This window comes from Podarcis melisellensis (assembly GCF_964234715.1).
Source record: "Podarcis melisellensis genome assembly, chromosome: 3".
Taxonomy (NCBI): Eukaryota; Metazoa; Chordata; class Lepidosauria; order Squamata; family Lacertidae; genus Podarcis; species Podarcis melisellensis.
This window is the reverse complement of record NC_138530.1, coordinates 19,043,002-19,058,447: the sequence shown is the minus strand read 5'-3', so window position 1 is coordinate 19,058,447 and position 15,446 is coordinate 19,043,002. Positions and strand designations below refer to the sequence as shown.

Sequence of the window (15,446 nt, the reverse complement as noted above, 5' to 3'; positions counted from 1 at the left end):
TCCATTTCCCTACAGAGCGGCTTTCCTTGGTCACTAGAGGGCGATGCTGCCACAGAATTCAGAGGGGCCTGCTAAGTGCACAGAACTGGCTGCCTTCCAGCTCCTGCAATTTGATTAGCCCCTCTTGCTGTTTGGCCTATCACTCGAGGCTCCTGCTGGATACCCCTCGTGGTTATTTCATAACCCTCCAGTAGTCGAGATCAGAACTCATCACAGTCCCTCAGCAGTCAAAGCAGCAGGCAGGTCCCGCTGTCGGCAGTGACGGATTAATGAGAGTATTCTGGGCAGCTCCTGCATTCTCAAGAGGAGCCCGGCAGATGAAGTTTGCCTTGCACAGAAAAGGCTGCGGCGACATTGTAAACATCTCAAAAGGCAGGAGAGAGCAATTTAGAAAGAGGCAGACAGTCCCCTCCCTGCACAGCTACATTATTTCCTGCAGGTTATTATCAGCGTTGGGAGGGAAAGTTACAAAAACCTACTAACATCAGTAATTTAAAATCATGCCCCCTCTAAATAAACAAATTTATAGAAGTTCCTTCCCATTTTTAAAAGTGTTTTGCTAAGTTTCTCTCCACAAAAGCGACAGAATAGCATGCTTCAGATCCTATCGATGCAAGTGTGAAGTTAGGAATATTTTTTGCCTCAATGTGCATTCTTTTGAACTTATTTTGCTGCTTATTCACGTGATTCAGAGTGGTCCTTTTGGAGCTCTTCTCAATCTCCTTGAGTTTTCAGGATCCTGAATAATCTGGTCGCCTCCTCAGTGCCCATCCCTATCTCCAAATAACTTATTAACAAGGTAAGAAGCACACGTCCTCAGCCCCCCTCGATTCTGGGAGTGTCCGTTTATTCCTATTCTTTGTTTCTTTAGTAAGTTATTCATCTATAAGAGACCCTGCCCTTTTATCCCACAAGTTTACTTAGGAGCCTTCAGTGAGGGGCATTTTGAAAGTCCAAATGTGCCACCAGATCACCTCTACCCACACTCTTGTTGACACTCTCAAAGAACTCTGAACCAGCTTTGCCGGACCCAATACTTCTTCAGCAAGACTTCTATATTCTGCATCATTCCACCTTTAATACCACTTTCTCCCAATATATGGTACCCGGGACAGATGCTAAGTTGACTGCCTGTAATTTCCCAGATCCCCATTAAAAAATCAAACCCAACAACAAGTAGTGCTATCTACTTTCCAGGCAGATTTTGAGTACAAGTTATGGATTAAGTTAGGAGGTGAGCGTCTATAATCCCTAGACTGGCCTTCCAAGTCCTCTGTCCTCCAGGTGTTTTGCACTAAAACTCCCATAATCTACAACTGCTGGCTGGCGCTGGCTGGGAATTGTGGTGTCCAACATCCTTTGGACCATCCCAAGTGAGGGAAGGCTCTGTCACAGTGTGATACCAGCTCCACCTGGTATGCAGGCTGAGACCCTACCTGCCCACGGACTGTCTCGCCAGAGTGGTGCATGCTCTAGTTATCTCTCGCTTGGACTACTGTAATGTGCTCTACGTGGGGCCACCTTTGAAGGTGACCAGGAAACTGCAATTAATCCAGAATGCGGCAGCTAGACTGGTGACTGGGAGTGGTTGCCGGGACCGCATAACACCGGTTCTGAGAGATCTGCATTGGCTCCCAGTACGTTTCCAAGCACAATTCAAAGTGTTGGTGCTGACCTTTAAAGCCCTAAACGGCCTTGACCCAGTATACCTGAAGGAGCATCTCCACCCCCATTGTTCAGCCCGGAAACTGAGGTCCAGCTCCGAGGGCCTTCCGGCAGTTCCCTCATTGCGAGAAGTGAGGTTACAGGGAACCAGGCAGAGGGCCTTCTCGGTAGTGGCGCCCGCCTTGTGGAACGCCCTCCCATCAGATGTCAAGGAAATAAGCAGCTATCTTATTGTTAAAAGACATCTGAAGGTAGCCCTGTTTAGGGAAGTTTTTAATATTTAATGCTGTATTGTTTTTAACACTCGGTTGGGAGCTGCCCAGAGTGGCTGGGGATACTCAGCCAGATGGGCGGGGTATAAATAATAAATTATTATTATTATTATACATCAACTTGGACAGTTCTTCAGGCTACCTTCCTGAAAAGGAACCATTGCACGCCCAAGCATCTGTCCACAACAAAGGCAAATAATTCATTCATCTTCTGAACCAGGAAGCCTAACCTGAATGTAGGCTACCCCATTCCTGGCCGGGATTCAAGTTCCAACATCTTACCGTTCAAGCACTCCATCTCTGGCTCCTCCCCCTCCGGCTGCTTCTTCAGCCTGTTCGCCTTCCTCCTCTTCTTGCAGTAAAACATGAGGCCCAGGACAATGATGATGTACGCCACCGCAGCTCCAACGGACAGCCCAATGGTCTGGATCATCTTGTAGGGAGTGTGGCTGCTTGGTGCACCCTCCCTTTCTGTCACCGGTTTGTCTGGAAGCAAGAGGGAGGGCATGACATGAAACAGAGGCCTGCGATCACAGCGGCCACATCTGGTCACCACATGCCACAGTACATACCGCAACCAAGCATGCTCTTAACTTTTCTTTGCAATGTACAGAATTAGCCCGGCAACCCTCCCTTCATCAGGACAGCTGTGCCAGCCTCTTGAGCAGGGTGAACGGTTCTTTTCAGATGTTGTTAGAACCAGTCTGCGTAGGGTATTTTGTGTCCAACGGTAGCTACCCCCTAGTGATGCTGTTAAGTGTCATAGTATGCAAACACGAGAATATTCTGTCCTTCTCCTCCTTTTCAACCACAAGAATGAGGAATATGTCTTGCCAAAAAACAGAGTCACTTTCTTGCACCCCAAACACATTTGCCTGACCACTCTGAAATGGACACTTATTTCATAAAATTTGTATGTTGCTTGTCTGTAATTTAAAAAGACAACAACCCTCAGAGCAGTTTGCAAAGAGAATAAAACAATAACATGGATTTTTTTAAAAAATAACTTCTAAAACATTGAAAAATAACTGAAATCATTGGCTTAGGAATTTATATAAGCTAAGTGATGTTTAACATGTACAATTTTGAATTGAAAAGATATAAGGATGTTAATGAACTAAGTTATGTTTAAAAGAATTAGGATTTGGAAAGCCGTTGTAAGGATATGCATGGAAATTCAACCAAGGGGAAGCGAGGAAGTCACTTAACAATGTTAATAACAATGTTCAATAAGGTTATGATTTATGTTTGTTTGTGTGTTTTGTTTGTTTATAATTTTGTGAAAATTAATAAAAAATTGAAAAAAACAACAAAAATAACTGAAATCAATGAAATTTTTTTAAACCATATTAAAGCCTGTCACTCACTCACTCACTCAATCAAGATACTTTATTAGGCATAGACATTTAAAGCCTATGTCAACATTCCACACGTATATATAAATGGGTAGGCTTGCCTAAAGAAAGATGTTTTTAGCAGCCGCAGAGAAGATTACCGTGAAAGGATCTTCCCAAGGTCAACAGGCACTGCAAGATTGATTTCTTACAAATATGCAGTGAGTAGTATGTGGCGCGCCTTTAACAGTGCCAGTTCTGCAGAGTGAAGTGGCTGAGCGGGCATATTATGCGAACGTCCCTTACCCACAACGTGGAGGAAAGCTTCGTGATGCTTGATGTTGCAGCTGTTTCCGGCGATGCACGTGTACTTGCCGGAATCCTCACTGGTGACATCATAGATTACCAGAGAGTTGTTAGACATAATTTGGACCCTGCAAAAGGAAGCGGACGAGAAGGGGGGGCAGTAAGCAGAACCGCCCTAGGTAGCTCCAGAGAATGGTTCTATGCAAACAGAATACACCTGCACCACAGAATGGCATCTTTGGGGAAGCAGCTCTAGTGGACTAAAAGCCAACCACCTGCTACTAGCATTACTACGTCGTCGTCTTCTTCTTCTTCTTCTTCTTCTTCTTCTTCTTCTTCTTCTTCTTCTTCTTCTTCTTCTTCTTCTTCTTGTAATAGTAGCAATAATAATAATAATACAGTCGTCCCTTGGTTTTCGAACAGCTTAGTTCTTGAATGTTTTGGCTCCTGAATGCCGCAAACCCGGAAGTGACTGTTCTGGTTTGTGAACTATTTTTGAACGTCTGACGAGGCTTCTGATTAGCTGCAGGAACCTCCTGCAGCCAATCAGAAGCCACGCTTTGGTTTCCGAACGTTTTGGAAGTCAAACAGACTTCCGGAACAGATTCCGTTCGACTTCCAAGGTACGGCTGTCATTCAATTTATATACTGCCCTTTTCCCGAAGATCCCAGGGCAGTTATAACATCAAAAATATAATTTACATGGCATAATAATAAAAATAATAAAATCAGAATAGAAAATCATGACAACAGTCCACTCATATTGCAAAGGCCAAGGGCCTGGACAAAGAAGAATGTTTTCGCCAGGTGTCTAAAGACATACAGTCATAGGACTGTAGAGTTGGAAGGGAACCCAAGGGTGATCGAGTTCATCCCCCTGCAATACAAGAATCTTTTGCCCAACGCGGGGCTCAAACCCACAACCCCCAGGTTAATAACAATAATAATAGTAATTTTTATTTATACCCCACCCTCCCCAGCCAAGACTGGGCTCAGGGCGGCTAAGAAGCAATAATAAAAACAAGTTGAATGAATACAACTTAAAAACAAGATTAAAATACAACATTAAAACATTAAAATGCAGCCTCATCACAGGAGGAGAAAGGAAAAAAGAAAGAGGGGGAGGGAATCCAATTGGCTCCAAGCCAAAGGCCAGGCAGAACAACTCTGTTTTACAGGCCCTGTGGAAAGAAATCAGATCCTGCAGGGCCCTGGTCTCATGAGGCAGAGCGTTCCACCAGGCCAGAGCCAGTGTTGAAAAGGCCCTGGCTCTGGTTGAGGCTAATCTAACTTCCTTAGGGCCCGGGACCACTAGGGTGTTGCTACTTATGGACCTCGAGGCTCTCCATGGGGCATACCGGGAGAGGCAGTCCCGTAGGTATGAGGGTGAAGAGATTAAGAGTCCTGTGCTCTACCAACTGAGCTATCCCAGGTGTGGCCCACCCAAGGAGGCTGCAAAAAAGAGCCAGTGGAAGGGTATCACTGGTTGTGGGGGGATGTAGCCTGGAGAGTGACAAGGGCCAAATTTAACCCCTGGGGTTTCCAACAGATCAAGTCCACTGGTGCACCCTGACCTCCACCTCCTACCCTACAAAGCTTTAGGCCAAAGCCTTTCCCCACTCTGCTACCAGGGATCCTTTTGAGCAAGAGTGTGCTTCCACTCTGGGTGCTTCCACCTTCCACTGCAACAGTGATGTACTGCTTTGAGGCACGCTCTTGTTAAGAGTCTGCCTGGCTTTTTAATCAACCCTAAACGCAGGTTCTTGCTGCATGCCCTTCAGAGCAAAAGGGATGATCCCTTAATTGCCTGCCTATTGTGTTCACTTCAGCTGTGCGGGAACCGGAGAGCTGCGCCATGGGCTAGGGAGTGCCATGCTCTTCCCACGCACATATACAAAAGGAGAAGCTTGTGGAGAAGTGCAGCCAGAGGACTCAAGAGGCCTGGAGGTGACCCCTGTCTTGCAGAAGACAGCCTCCCTCTCCGTAAAAACATAGCAGGCAAGAGGCTTGGTGAACCGTCAAGACACAGCCTTCTGATGCGGTTTAGTACGGCAACACAGTTGGGTCAACTAAGCTGCAGTTACTGCAAAAATGCTTCTCTTCAGCAGCAGAACTTGAAATTCAAGTTGACAAGGCCCTGCTATAAAGCAACGGGTGAATGCAAGAGGCTCGTTGCAGGAGGCAACGGAGGAACAAGTTAAGGGCTGTATACAACTAAATCATACTCTGCAGCCAGGGTGGTGCAGCGGTTAAGTGGCCTGGACCAGGACCTGGGAGACCAGAGTTCAAATCCCCACTCGGGCATGAAGTTTGCTGGGTGATCCTGGGCCAGTCCCTTAACTCTCGAGCCTAACCTACCTCGCAAGGTTGTTGCTGTTGTGAGGATATAATGGGGAGACGTATGGTCACCACCTAGAGCTTCTTGGGATAAAGGCACGATATAAAGAAAGAGCAGACTCGGTGAAATCAACAGACACGAGTCACTTGGACATCCATTGGGTTGAATCCAATGCTAAGCACCAGGACTTCCCTTCATTCTCCTCTCCCCATGTACCCCCCAAAAGAAAAGCCTATGCAGCAGATCTTGGGGGGCTTCAGAAGGGAGAAGTTCCACCATCCAAGTAGAAGTCTGTTGCGTAAGCAGGACGGCAGCACTGGTGGTGCAACTTAGTGAGTGCAAGGGTGCCTTTCCCCAATAGGGGTATTGAGAATTTTTTGGACCATTACCTGGGCCCGAATTTGTCGACTTCCAGAATCCTGTCCTTCCCTTTCCACTGGATTTGTGGTGCCGGGTCGCCTTCGGCTTGGCACTGGAACATGGCTGTGTGTCCTGGGTAGACGGTTGTGTCTTGTGGCTTCAGCTTAAAGCTTATGAAAACTAAAAATAAGGAAGAAACTTCACATTGTTTGGCGGCTGTTTTTCATATCATTGTATGAGTTTTGGTACATTAGGGTTCGCCACTTTTTTCTTTCCCAGAAGAAAAGGCAGGACTGAAAGACAGCTGCACCCAGGTGCAGACATTATGTCTGAGAGCATGTTGGAAATCGATATGGATGGCAACCATCAGTTCTGAGAGCCTCTCCCCCCAGAAGTCACAGAATCCCACTGACGACTAAGCCACTTATTTAAACGTCTATATACTGCTTTTCCAGTTGTTGAAAAAGGCCGTGCTATGGGGTGTGGGTGCGTGTACGCGTGCGCTATGATTCGCGATATATTGCCAGGTCAAAAAATATGAAACCGACATCATGATATGGACTTCAAACCAGTTTGGGATGATATATCACCCAGCCCTCTTACAGCGGCAAAAAACACCCAGCCGTACTACAGCGGTCCAAAAATGGAAAGAAGTCCCGACGAAAGAATGGATACAAAAACTTATGGAATATGCAGAAATGGCGAAACTTACCAGAAAAATAAGAAATCAAGATAACTTTTTATAAAAAGCTATACAACTTTTAATAAAACTTTTTATAAAGAATGGAATTGGTTTATTGAATATTTACAAAGAAACTGTAAACAGATAAGAACATTGGCAGGACTACAGTCGTACCTCGGCTCCCGAATGTCTTGGGAGTCAGACGTTCCAGCTCCCGAAAACTAGAAGTGATTGTTCTGGTTTTTGAACTTTCTTTTGGAAGCCGAATGTCTGACGGGGCTTCTGCAGCTTCCAACTGATTGAAAGCTCCTGCAGCCAATCAGAAGCCACGCTTTGGTTTCTGAACATAAGTCAAACGGACTTCCAGAACGGATTCCGTTCGACTTCCAAGGTACGACTGTATTGTAATAACCTGCAGTTTTATAAGAGTATACATTTAAAGTAGATGAACAAATGATTAAATTAATATGGAATATGCAGAAAATATTAAAAAATAAATTTAAGGAACCTCAAAAAGAGGGGGTAGGAAGTCGAGTTTTGAAATGTTAAAATGATTGCAAAATTATTGAAAGGTATAAAATCAAAAATCATAAGAGAAACCTGTGACACCCCCAATACCTCCACATAGTTCCATCCATATTTCTGGTATTACGATTTATCAGTACATCACAGTATCTAGCTGGTGATATATCAAAATGTTGAAAACTAAATACAGTGGTATCTAAGCTTAAGTACTTAATTCGTTCCGGAGGTCCGTTCTTAACCTGAAACTGTTCTTAACCTGAAGCACCACTTTAGCTAATGGGGCCTCCTGCTGCCGCTACGCCGCTGGAGCACAATTTCTGTTCTCATCCTGAAGCAAATTTCTTAACCTGAAGCACTATTTCTGGGTTAGCGGAGTCTGTAACCTGAAGCTTATGTAACCTGAAGCATATGTAACCTGAGGTACCACTGTATTGCCCAGCCTTAGTCTGTGTCTGTCTGTCTGTCTGCCTCTCTGTCAATCTCTCTCTCTCTCTCTCTCTCTCTCTCTCTCTCTCTCACACACACACACACACACACACACACACACACAAAACAGCATTACAAGGGTCACAGAAGCACAGAATTGTAGAGTTGGAAGGGACCGCAAAGGTCCTCTATTCCAACCCCTGCAATGAAGGAATCTTTAGCCCAATGTGGGGCTCAAACCCACGACCCCGAGATCAAGAGTTTTATGCTCTACTGACTGAGCTATCAGGTGGGCAGTGTGTCTAGAGCCATGAACAGGAGCCCACCTCTTTGGTGGTGTTGACCCAAATGTCAACATTTTACCAAGAGTGACTACTGACCACCCCACAGGCCTCCTCAGAAAATCAGGCTGGCGGATCTCGGAACTCTTAAGTCGCCAAGCACTGTTTAAAAAGACAATCCTCTTCTACCCAATGCTTACCTGCCACTGTGAGCTGGACGGTCGCTCTGATCTCTCCCTGAGGGCCGTTGGAAGCAATGCAAGTATACTTTCCGGCGTCGCTCCTCGTCACTTTACGAAAGCTCATGTTTCCTGCATTCTGACTGACCCGGGCTGGCAGGCTGCTCCCGTCTGGGTAGAGGAGTAGAAAGATAACTCAGGAGCAGATCGCAAGTAGCCGACTAAGACCTACCATGTCCTGGCGAAGGATTAGCTTTGCAGAGATGGGAAACTATTGTCAACAAAGGACAATGAACATTTTAGAAACTGCAAAGCCCCTGCGCTTCTCTGCAAAAGGCAAACACCTAGAGACATTTTTTTGCAGTAAGGCCTGTCGATACAAAGCCCATTGCACACTCTGAACATTTCCTCCTCACCGGTTTTAATCCACTGGATTGCAGGCTTTTCCCGGCCTGTGGCGGAGCAAGAGACGGTGACCTCTTTATCAAACTCGACACACTGCTGAGGCTGAGGGGTAGGGGTGAACTTCAGCTTTTCTGAAATTAAAATGCCCGGGTAAGGAGACATGAGCACAGTAATCAAACACAAAACAATGAATCCTTAGGTCTCCTTACAAGACAGTTTAGCGCTTGAGGGAGGCACAGACTCAGGCACACGAGGCCCTGAAAAGGCTCCAATTCTTCAGGAGCAGGAGACGCACGCTGACCGAATGATTCATAGTCGGAAGGGATTCCCAGGGGTCATTTAGCAATGAAGGAATCCCAGCTGAATTGTGAGCGCATGCGTTTGTTTTGTGTAGCACATGCATACAGAAAACAAGAAGAGTTCCCCCCCAACAGGAGTCGCATACCAAGGACATGCACCCGAGCCTGCTCCTCAATGCTCCCGGCTGGTGTGCTGCTCACACACTTGAACACTGTCCCGTCGTACACTTCCACGTTGTTAATCCGCAGCGTCCCATTCTCGGCAATTTCAAAGCGGGAATCCTGCCAGAGGTACAGAAATGGCCAATATATGATGAGCGCAAAGGCCTTTTAAGGTCCCCCAAGTCAAAAGAAACAATTCCAGGGGGTGATTTTTGTGCAGGCTACTTCTTCCGTTTCCGCTGCCGGAGACTACACCTGAACCTTCATTTTTACCCTTATGCCTTTTCAGAGCCCCCAAAGTTCACTTTGATCGGTGGAATTGGCGCTTTTGCAGGCACAACACAATACTGCACTGCATCTGTAAGAACTGGATTGTTTAGTGTGGCACCATCAACACTGTGGAACTCCCTGCCTATTGATATCAGAAAAGCGCCTTCCCTGTATTCTTTTTGATGCCTGCTGATGGCATTCAATAATAAATTATTGGAAAGTTCTCAATGTCTCATTTTTGCTTCTTCTCTTTACACATTCTGTTGCAAACCACCCATAGTGGCTGGGGCAACGCAGTCAAATGGGTAGGGTACAAGTCATAAACTATTACAAATTATTGTTCTTATTCAGACAAGCCTACCCAGGTGTTTAGAAATTGTGCATGAGTTTTAATTTGTTTTAGTCCATTCCATTCCGGTTTTAACTTTCTGTACGTTTGAAATCACGGCTGTAAATTTCTCTGTGATAATTTCACCGTTTTCTCTTTTCTGTAAGCTGTTTTTAAGGGTCCTCATCCCCCTACAATCAAGCAGTAAATAAATTTACCATATAAATAAATCGCCAGCAAGTTAGGGCATCCCTGATTTGCCTCGGAAAAGAATAGCAAAGAACCACTAAATAAAAATAAAAATCGGAAGAATCCCCCCCCATTTTTTAAAAAAAATCTGTTTCTTAAAAGGTGTAACTAGGAAAGTGAAAAGTCTGTTTTGTAGGCAGCAGAACTGGCTCTGACACCAGCCCCAATGCCCCACAGCAGAATTCAAAAGAACCTCAAGTGCCCCCTTTATCTACCTAGCACAGTCAAGTCTCCACCACCAACGAGGTTCTAGTTGGCTCATGTTTGCAACAGCCAGAACAGGGCCCTGTTTCTAGAAGCATCTCACAGGGGAAAGGGGGGACTGAAAAAGGAGACTGCAAATGAAAGCCTCTTTAGTTCTGTGTCAGATGCTTGAGCCCGTCTCCCTTTTGTTGTATTTTTTTTTTTATGAAAAGGATTTAATTGCATAATAGGATTAAGCCGGTTGGAACCTGATATGCATACATACGCACATATATAGACAGCCACGGGACACAGTCAGCTGTTGAACTGCAAGACCACACAACGAGGGTTTAAATGAGCATGTGTGTGTGTGTGTGAGAGAGAGAGAGAGAGAGAGAGGGGGGGGGGAAATGGCGGCTCTGACCGGAGGCCACATGGCCGTGTTTAATTGGGTTGGTTCGCTGTGCTGTAATGGGGGGGGGGCTCTCTTGAGGGCACCGATGCGCCCCTTCTTGAAACACACACTGTATTCGGGACGCAGACATGTATAAAGGTAAAGGGTAAAGGGGCCCCTGACCATTAGGTCCAGTTGTGGCCGACTCTGGGGTTGCAGCGCTCATCTCGCTTTAGTGGCCAGGGGAGCCGGCATACAGCTTCCGGGTCATGTAGCCAGCATGACTAAGCCGCTTCTGGTGAACCAGAGCAGCACACGGAAACGCCGTTTACCTTCCCGCCGGAGTGGTACCTATTTATCTACTTGCACTTTGACGTGCTTTCGAACTGTTAGGTTGGCAGGAGCTGGGACCGAGTAACGGGAGCTCACCCCATCGCGCCAACCTTCTGATCAGCAAGCCCTAGGCTCTGTGGTTTAACCCACAGCGCCACCCGCATCCCCACAGGCATGTATACTCACATACAAAAATACATCCCTAAGACACAGGCATAATATCTCTGACACCCAGCTGCTGGGAATCACAGGTGAGCAGAGTGCTGTTGTGCTCATGTCCGTTTTCAGGCTTCCTGCAGGAAGCTGGTCAGCCAGAAGGCTGTACTAGATTATTATTATTTATTGAATTTATATACCACTCAGTACCCAGAGGTCTCCAATGGGGCCACTTGGATGGGGCCACTCGCCTGATTCAGCAGGTTCGTCTTGCAGCACAATTGAGAATCCTCTACTCCTGTCCCCGAAACAGTAAAACGAGAACTGTGATGGGGTAGGGGCAGGGAGAGGATGGACTGCTTCAACTTGTAAGGATGTGGGTGGCACTGTGGTCTAAACCACTGAGCCTCTTCAGCTTGCCGATAAGAAGGTCGGTGGTTCGAATCCCTGTGACCAGGTGAGCTCCTGTTGCTCTGTCAACCTAGCAGTTCAAAAGCATGCCAGTGCAAGTAGATAAATAGGTACTGCTGCGGCGGGAAGGTAAATGGCATTTCTGTGCGCTCTGGCTTCCGTCACGGTGTTCTGTTGCGCCAGAAGCAGCTTAGTCATGCTGGCCACATGACCATGAAAGCTGTCTGCAGACAAATGCTGGCTCCCGCAGCCTGAAAAGCGAGATGAGTGCCATCATCTTTGGACTCAACCGTCCAGGGGTCCTTTACCTTTACCTTTTACTGCTTAAAATATAAGCAAAGAGCAATAAAGGAGTAACAGCTGCAGAATTGGGGAGCCAGTTCCACAAAGCCCCTCAGCACTTACCTCTGAAATGGGGATGCCATTGCGAAACCAGCTGACTGTGGGCTTCAGAGACGATTTGCTGAGACAGTGGAGGTATCCTGGCTTGCCCTCTTCTAGCTGGCTGTCCTTGGGTTTTTCCACCCATTTTGGCATAGCTGGAGGCAGGAGAGAAAAGCAGACACTCGTCATAGCTGACTCAAGAGCAGGAAAAACGGTAAGATCATCCCATGCCATCTTAAGCACACGAGGCCTGCGGAATAACTTGCCCAAGAGTTGTGGCAGTAATTCAAAGAACGTGGCAAGGAAGCCACCGTTGACCTGCTGAAAGGATCTAGGGAAGAGATGGGGAACCTTTTCCAACCAGAGGGCCACATTCCCTCATGGGCAACCTTCTGGGGGCCGCACATCAGTGGTGGGAGAGGGCCTGAGGTAAAAGTGGGTGAGGGGACGGATATTACTCGCACCTGGGTACACCAAAAGCCTGAGGTTTCCACACACACCAGCAGCACATACATTCGTGGTCCCTTCCAACTCTATGATTCTGTGAATTTATAGAACTTTATGATTCTATCAATTATCACAGTTCAAGGGCAGTTTCCAGCCAGGAAAAAGGACTCTGGGGAGGGAGCAGAGCAGAGCCATTGAGGGAAATAGCCTGGAGCTGGGCCTGGGAAGAGTGCTGAGGGCCATATAGAGAGGACTGGAGGGCCATATTCAGTCCCCAGACCCGAGCTTCCTCATCGCTGATCTTGGGAAAACCACAGTTTAGGCCAAAACTCCAGTGCAGGGCCAATCCAGTCCCAAGAACCAAGGGGTAGCTGGTTTTGTCCACCAAACTCTCAACCCTGAACCAGAACTGGACCCTCCCTTTCCTTTCCTCTCAATCCCACACCACCCATGACTCTCTCCCACACGGTGCTCCTTGCGCGCTCTCAGTATCTGCAAAAGGAGTCCGCTTACTTGCTACTGTGATGGTCAGGTTCTGCTTCTTCTCCCCAGCCTTGTTCACCGCATGACAGGTGTACACTCCAGAGTCCTTTTCTACAACGCTAGTGAAGACGAGGTCCTCGACTTCTTGGTGTACCCTGCCAGTCGCAGGGAGTGGGGCGCCATTTCTCTCCCACCAGATACGGGGTTCAGGGACTCCCCGAGGCGCTATGCAGGACACCCGCTGCTCTTTGTTGGCAATGAACGTCTTTGGGCCAAACAGGTAGGTGAAATCTTCGATTTCTGAGGAGAAATGCAGGTGCTGAACTTAGAAAGCAGCGGTTTCAGATTGGGGAGAGCTGAGGGGAGACCATGCCACAAATATGTAGCCTCATATTTGGGAGTAGTAGTAGTATTAGTAGTATTAGTAGTAGTAGTAATAATAATAATAATAATAATAATAATAATAATAATAATAATGTTTTATTGATTTCAAAAAAATTAAAGATACAAAAACAGAATCCCAACTTACCCCCCCCCCTCCAGGATGGATCAATCCAGTTAAGTTTGCTCAAGTCCAATCTGTGATTTTGGCGGTTACCGTTCTTCAGGGTTATCAGCAAAGTATTTTATAAAAGGATGCCGTATTTCCACAAAATCATATACATCATTTGTGTAACTCAGTTCATGTAATCTCTTTAATTTTTCTTTTACAGCAATTGACCATATTCTTATTCGCTGTTACAGTCGTACCTTGGAAGTCGAACAGCCTAGTTCTCGAACGTCACAAACCCGGAAGCGACTGTTCCGGTTTTCAAACGTTTTTTTTGAATGCCAAAACTTCCGACGGGGCTTCCGATTGGCTGCAGGAGCTTCCTGCAGCCAATCAGAAGCCATGCTTCAGTTTTCAAACGTTCTGGAAGTCGAACGGACTTCTGTAACGGATTCTGTTGGACTTCCAAGGTACGACTGTAGTTGTATTTTTCAGGAAAGTGAATTCAAAGGGACTTGAAAAAAGCGAACCGTAAAGAGAAGTGTATAAATGATTCTATGGAAGGCCTGAAATGCTCCGATGTATGTAATAAAAGAGCAGATTCAACTGAACCTTGTCCCACTGAAAGATAAGTAAGTGATTAGAGGTGAGGGGGGAATCAGTGTTATATTGCCACATGTGGACCACTCAGGTCTTGGGGAAAGGGGTGAAGGAGGCCAAATTCAGTCAGCTCTGCCCTACCCAGAATTATGTCAAGGACCAGACCCTTCAGACCAAAGCCTTGGAAGCTAGGGGAATATCCTCATAATCCCTAAAAACAGTGTGGTTCCTGGTATCAACCATATTGGGCCCTGCTATCAGCAGGGAAAGCTCCACTGCTGTTGCCACTGTCAGGTTGTTGCCTGGTTAGTGCTGACCCACAATACGGTCTTCTTGGAGAGGCAGTTCTCCATTGGTGGAATTGTCCCGTTCCCCCCGACACCATTTTATTAAAATTGCAATAAAGAAAGAAAGAAAGAAAGAAAGAAAGAAAGAAAGAAAGAAAGAAAGAAAGAAATTACTATTAAATCTCAGGCAGCATTTGACAAATGAAAGACTCTATCTCCCTGGCAACACTGAAATTAATAGCAGTGGAATTCTTATGGGCCTGTCTTCCAATGTTTTTAATTATTTTAAGAGGCTTTCAACCGTTTTAAATGTGTTTTTATTTTATTTGTAATTGTGTTTTGTTTTAACACCGTGTTTTGTTTTGTTTTTTGCTACCCATGCCCTCTTTTGGGGAAAAAGAGATGTAACAATGAATTCAGTAAGCAAGAAATCTTTTGGAGGCGCTCATCATACCTGCCAGCTGTAACGTTGCCTCCAAAACAACGGCCTTCCCCCTCTGCCCGCGACCAACACATTTATAGACTCCTGCACTGCGTGGTTTCACCTGAGGTATCAGCAAAGAGCCGTTGGAGAACAGCACCGTCCTTTGGGGACAGGAAGAGAAGAAGACTAGCGTCAATGACCTTTCAGCAGAAGAGGTGCTTACAGGCAAAGGCAGGCTTGCCTCTGTGCAAAAACACCACCCCCTTATTTTTAGATAAATATTTTATACTGAAATTTCCATCAGACATTATAAGTCAAAACCACAAGGCTACCAAAGCAGAAGAGAGCACAGAATGAATACAGGATCATGAATGTTTCATCATAAAAAAGCATATAGTAAAGGTAAAGGGACCCCTGACCGTTAGGTCCACTCGTGAGCGACTCTGGGGTTGTGGCTTTATTGGCCAAGGGAGCCGGCGTACAGCTTCCGGGTCATGTGGCCAGCATGACTAAACCGCTTCTGGCGAACCAGACCAGCACACGGAAACGCCGTTTACCTTCCTGCCGGAGCGGTACCTATTTATCTACTTGCATTTTGTCGTGCTTTTGAACTGCTAGCTTGGCAGGAGCAGGGACCGAGCAACGGGAGCTCACCCCGTCGCGGGGATTCAAACCGCCGATCTTCTGATCGGCAAGTCCTAGGCTCTGTGGTTTAACCCACATATATATATATTTTAAAAAGCACATATAAGACATAATAATTATTGTGAATG

General features: G+C 46.2%; 1 protein-coding gene across 1 annotated transcript in view; it reads right to left on the bottom strand.

Annotated features, from left to right (window-relative positions):
* Positions 1–15,446, bottom strand: part of PTK7 (protein tyrosine kinase 7 (inactive)) — a 113,903-nt gene that overhangs the window by 8,718 nt on the left and 89,739 nt on the right. Inside the window, exons 6-14 of the mRNA XM_081903786.1 lie at positions 14,704–14,834; positions 12,903–13,172; positions 11,964–12,097; positions 9,219–9,354; positions 8,785–8,904; positions 8,390–8,539; positions 6,305–6,455; positions 3,578–3,705; positions 2,220–2,423 (exon numbers count right to left, since the gene is read on the bottom strand). Of these exons, the coding sequence (XP_081759912.1) occupies positions 2,220–2,423; positions 3,578–3,705; positions 6,305–6,455; positions 8,390–8,539; positions 8,785–8,904; positions 9,219–9,354; positions 11,964–12,097; positions 12,903–13,172; positions 14,704–14,834 (1,424 nt within the window). The remainder of the gene's footprint in view (positions 1–2,219; positions 2,424–3,577; positions 3,706–6,304; positions 6,456–8,389; positions 8,540–8,784; positions 8,905–9,218; positions 9,355–11,963; positions 12,098–12,902; positions 13,173–14,703; positions 14,835–15,446) is intronic.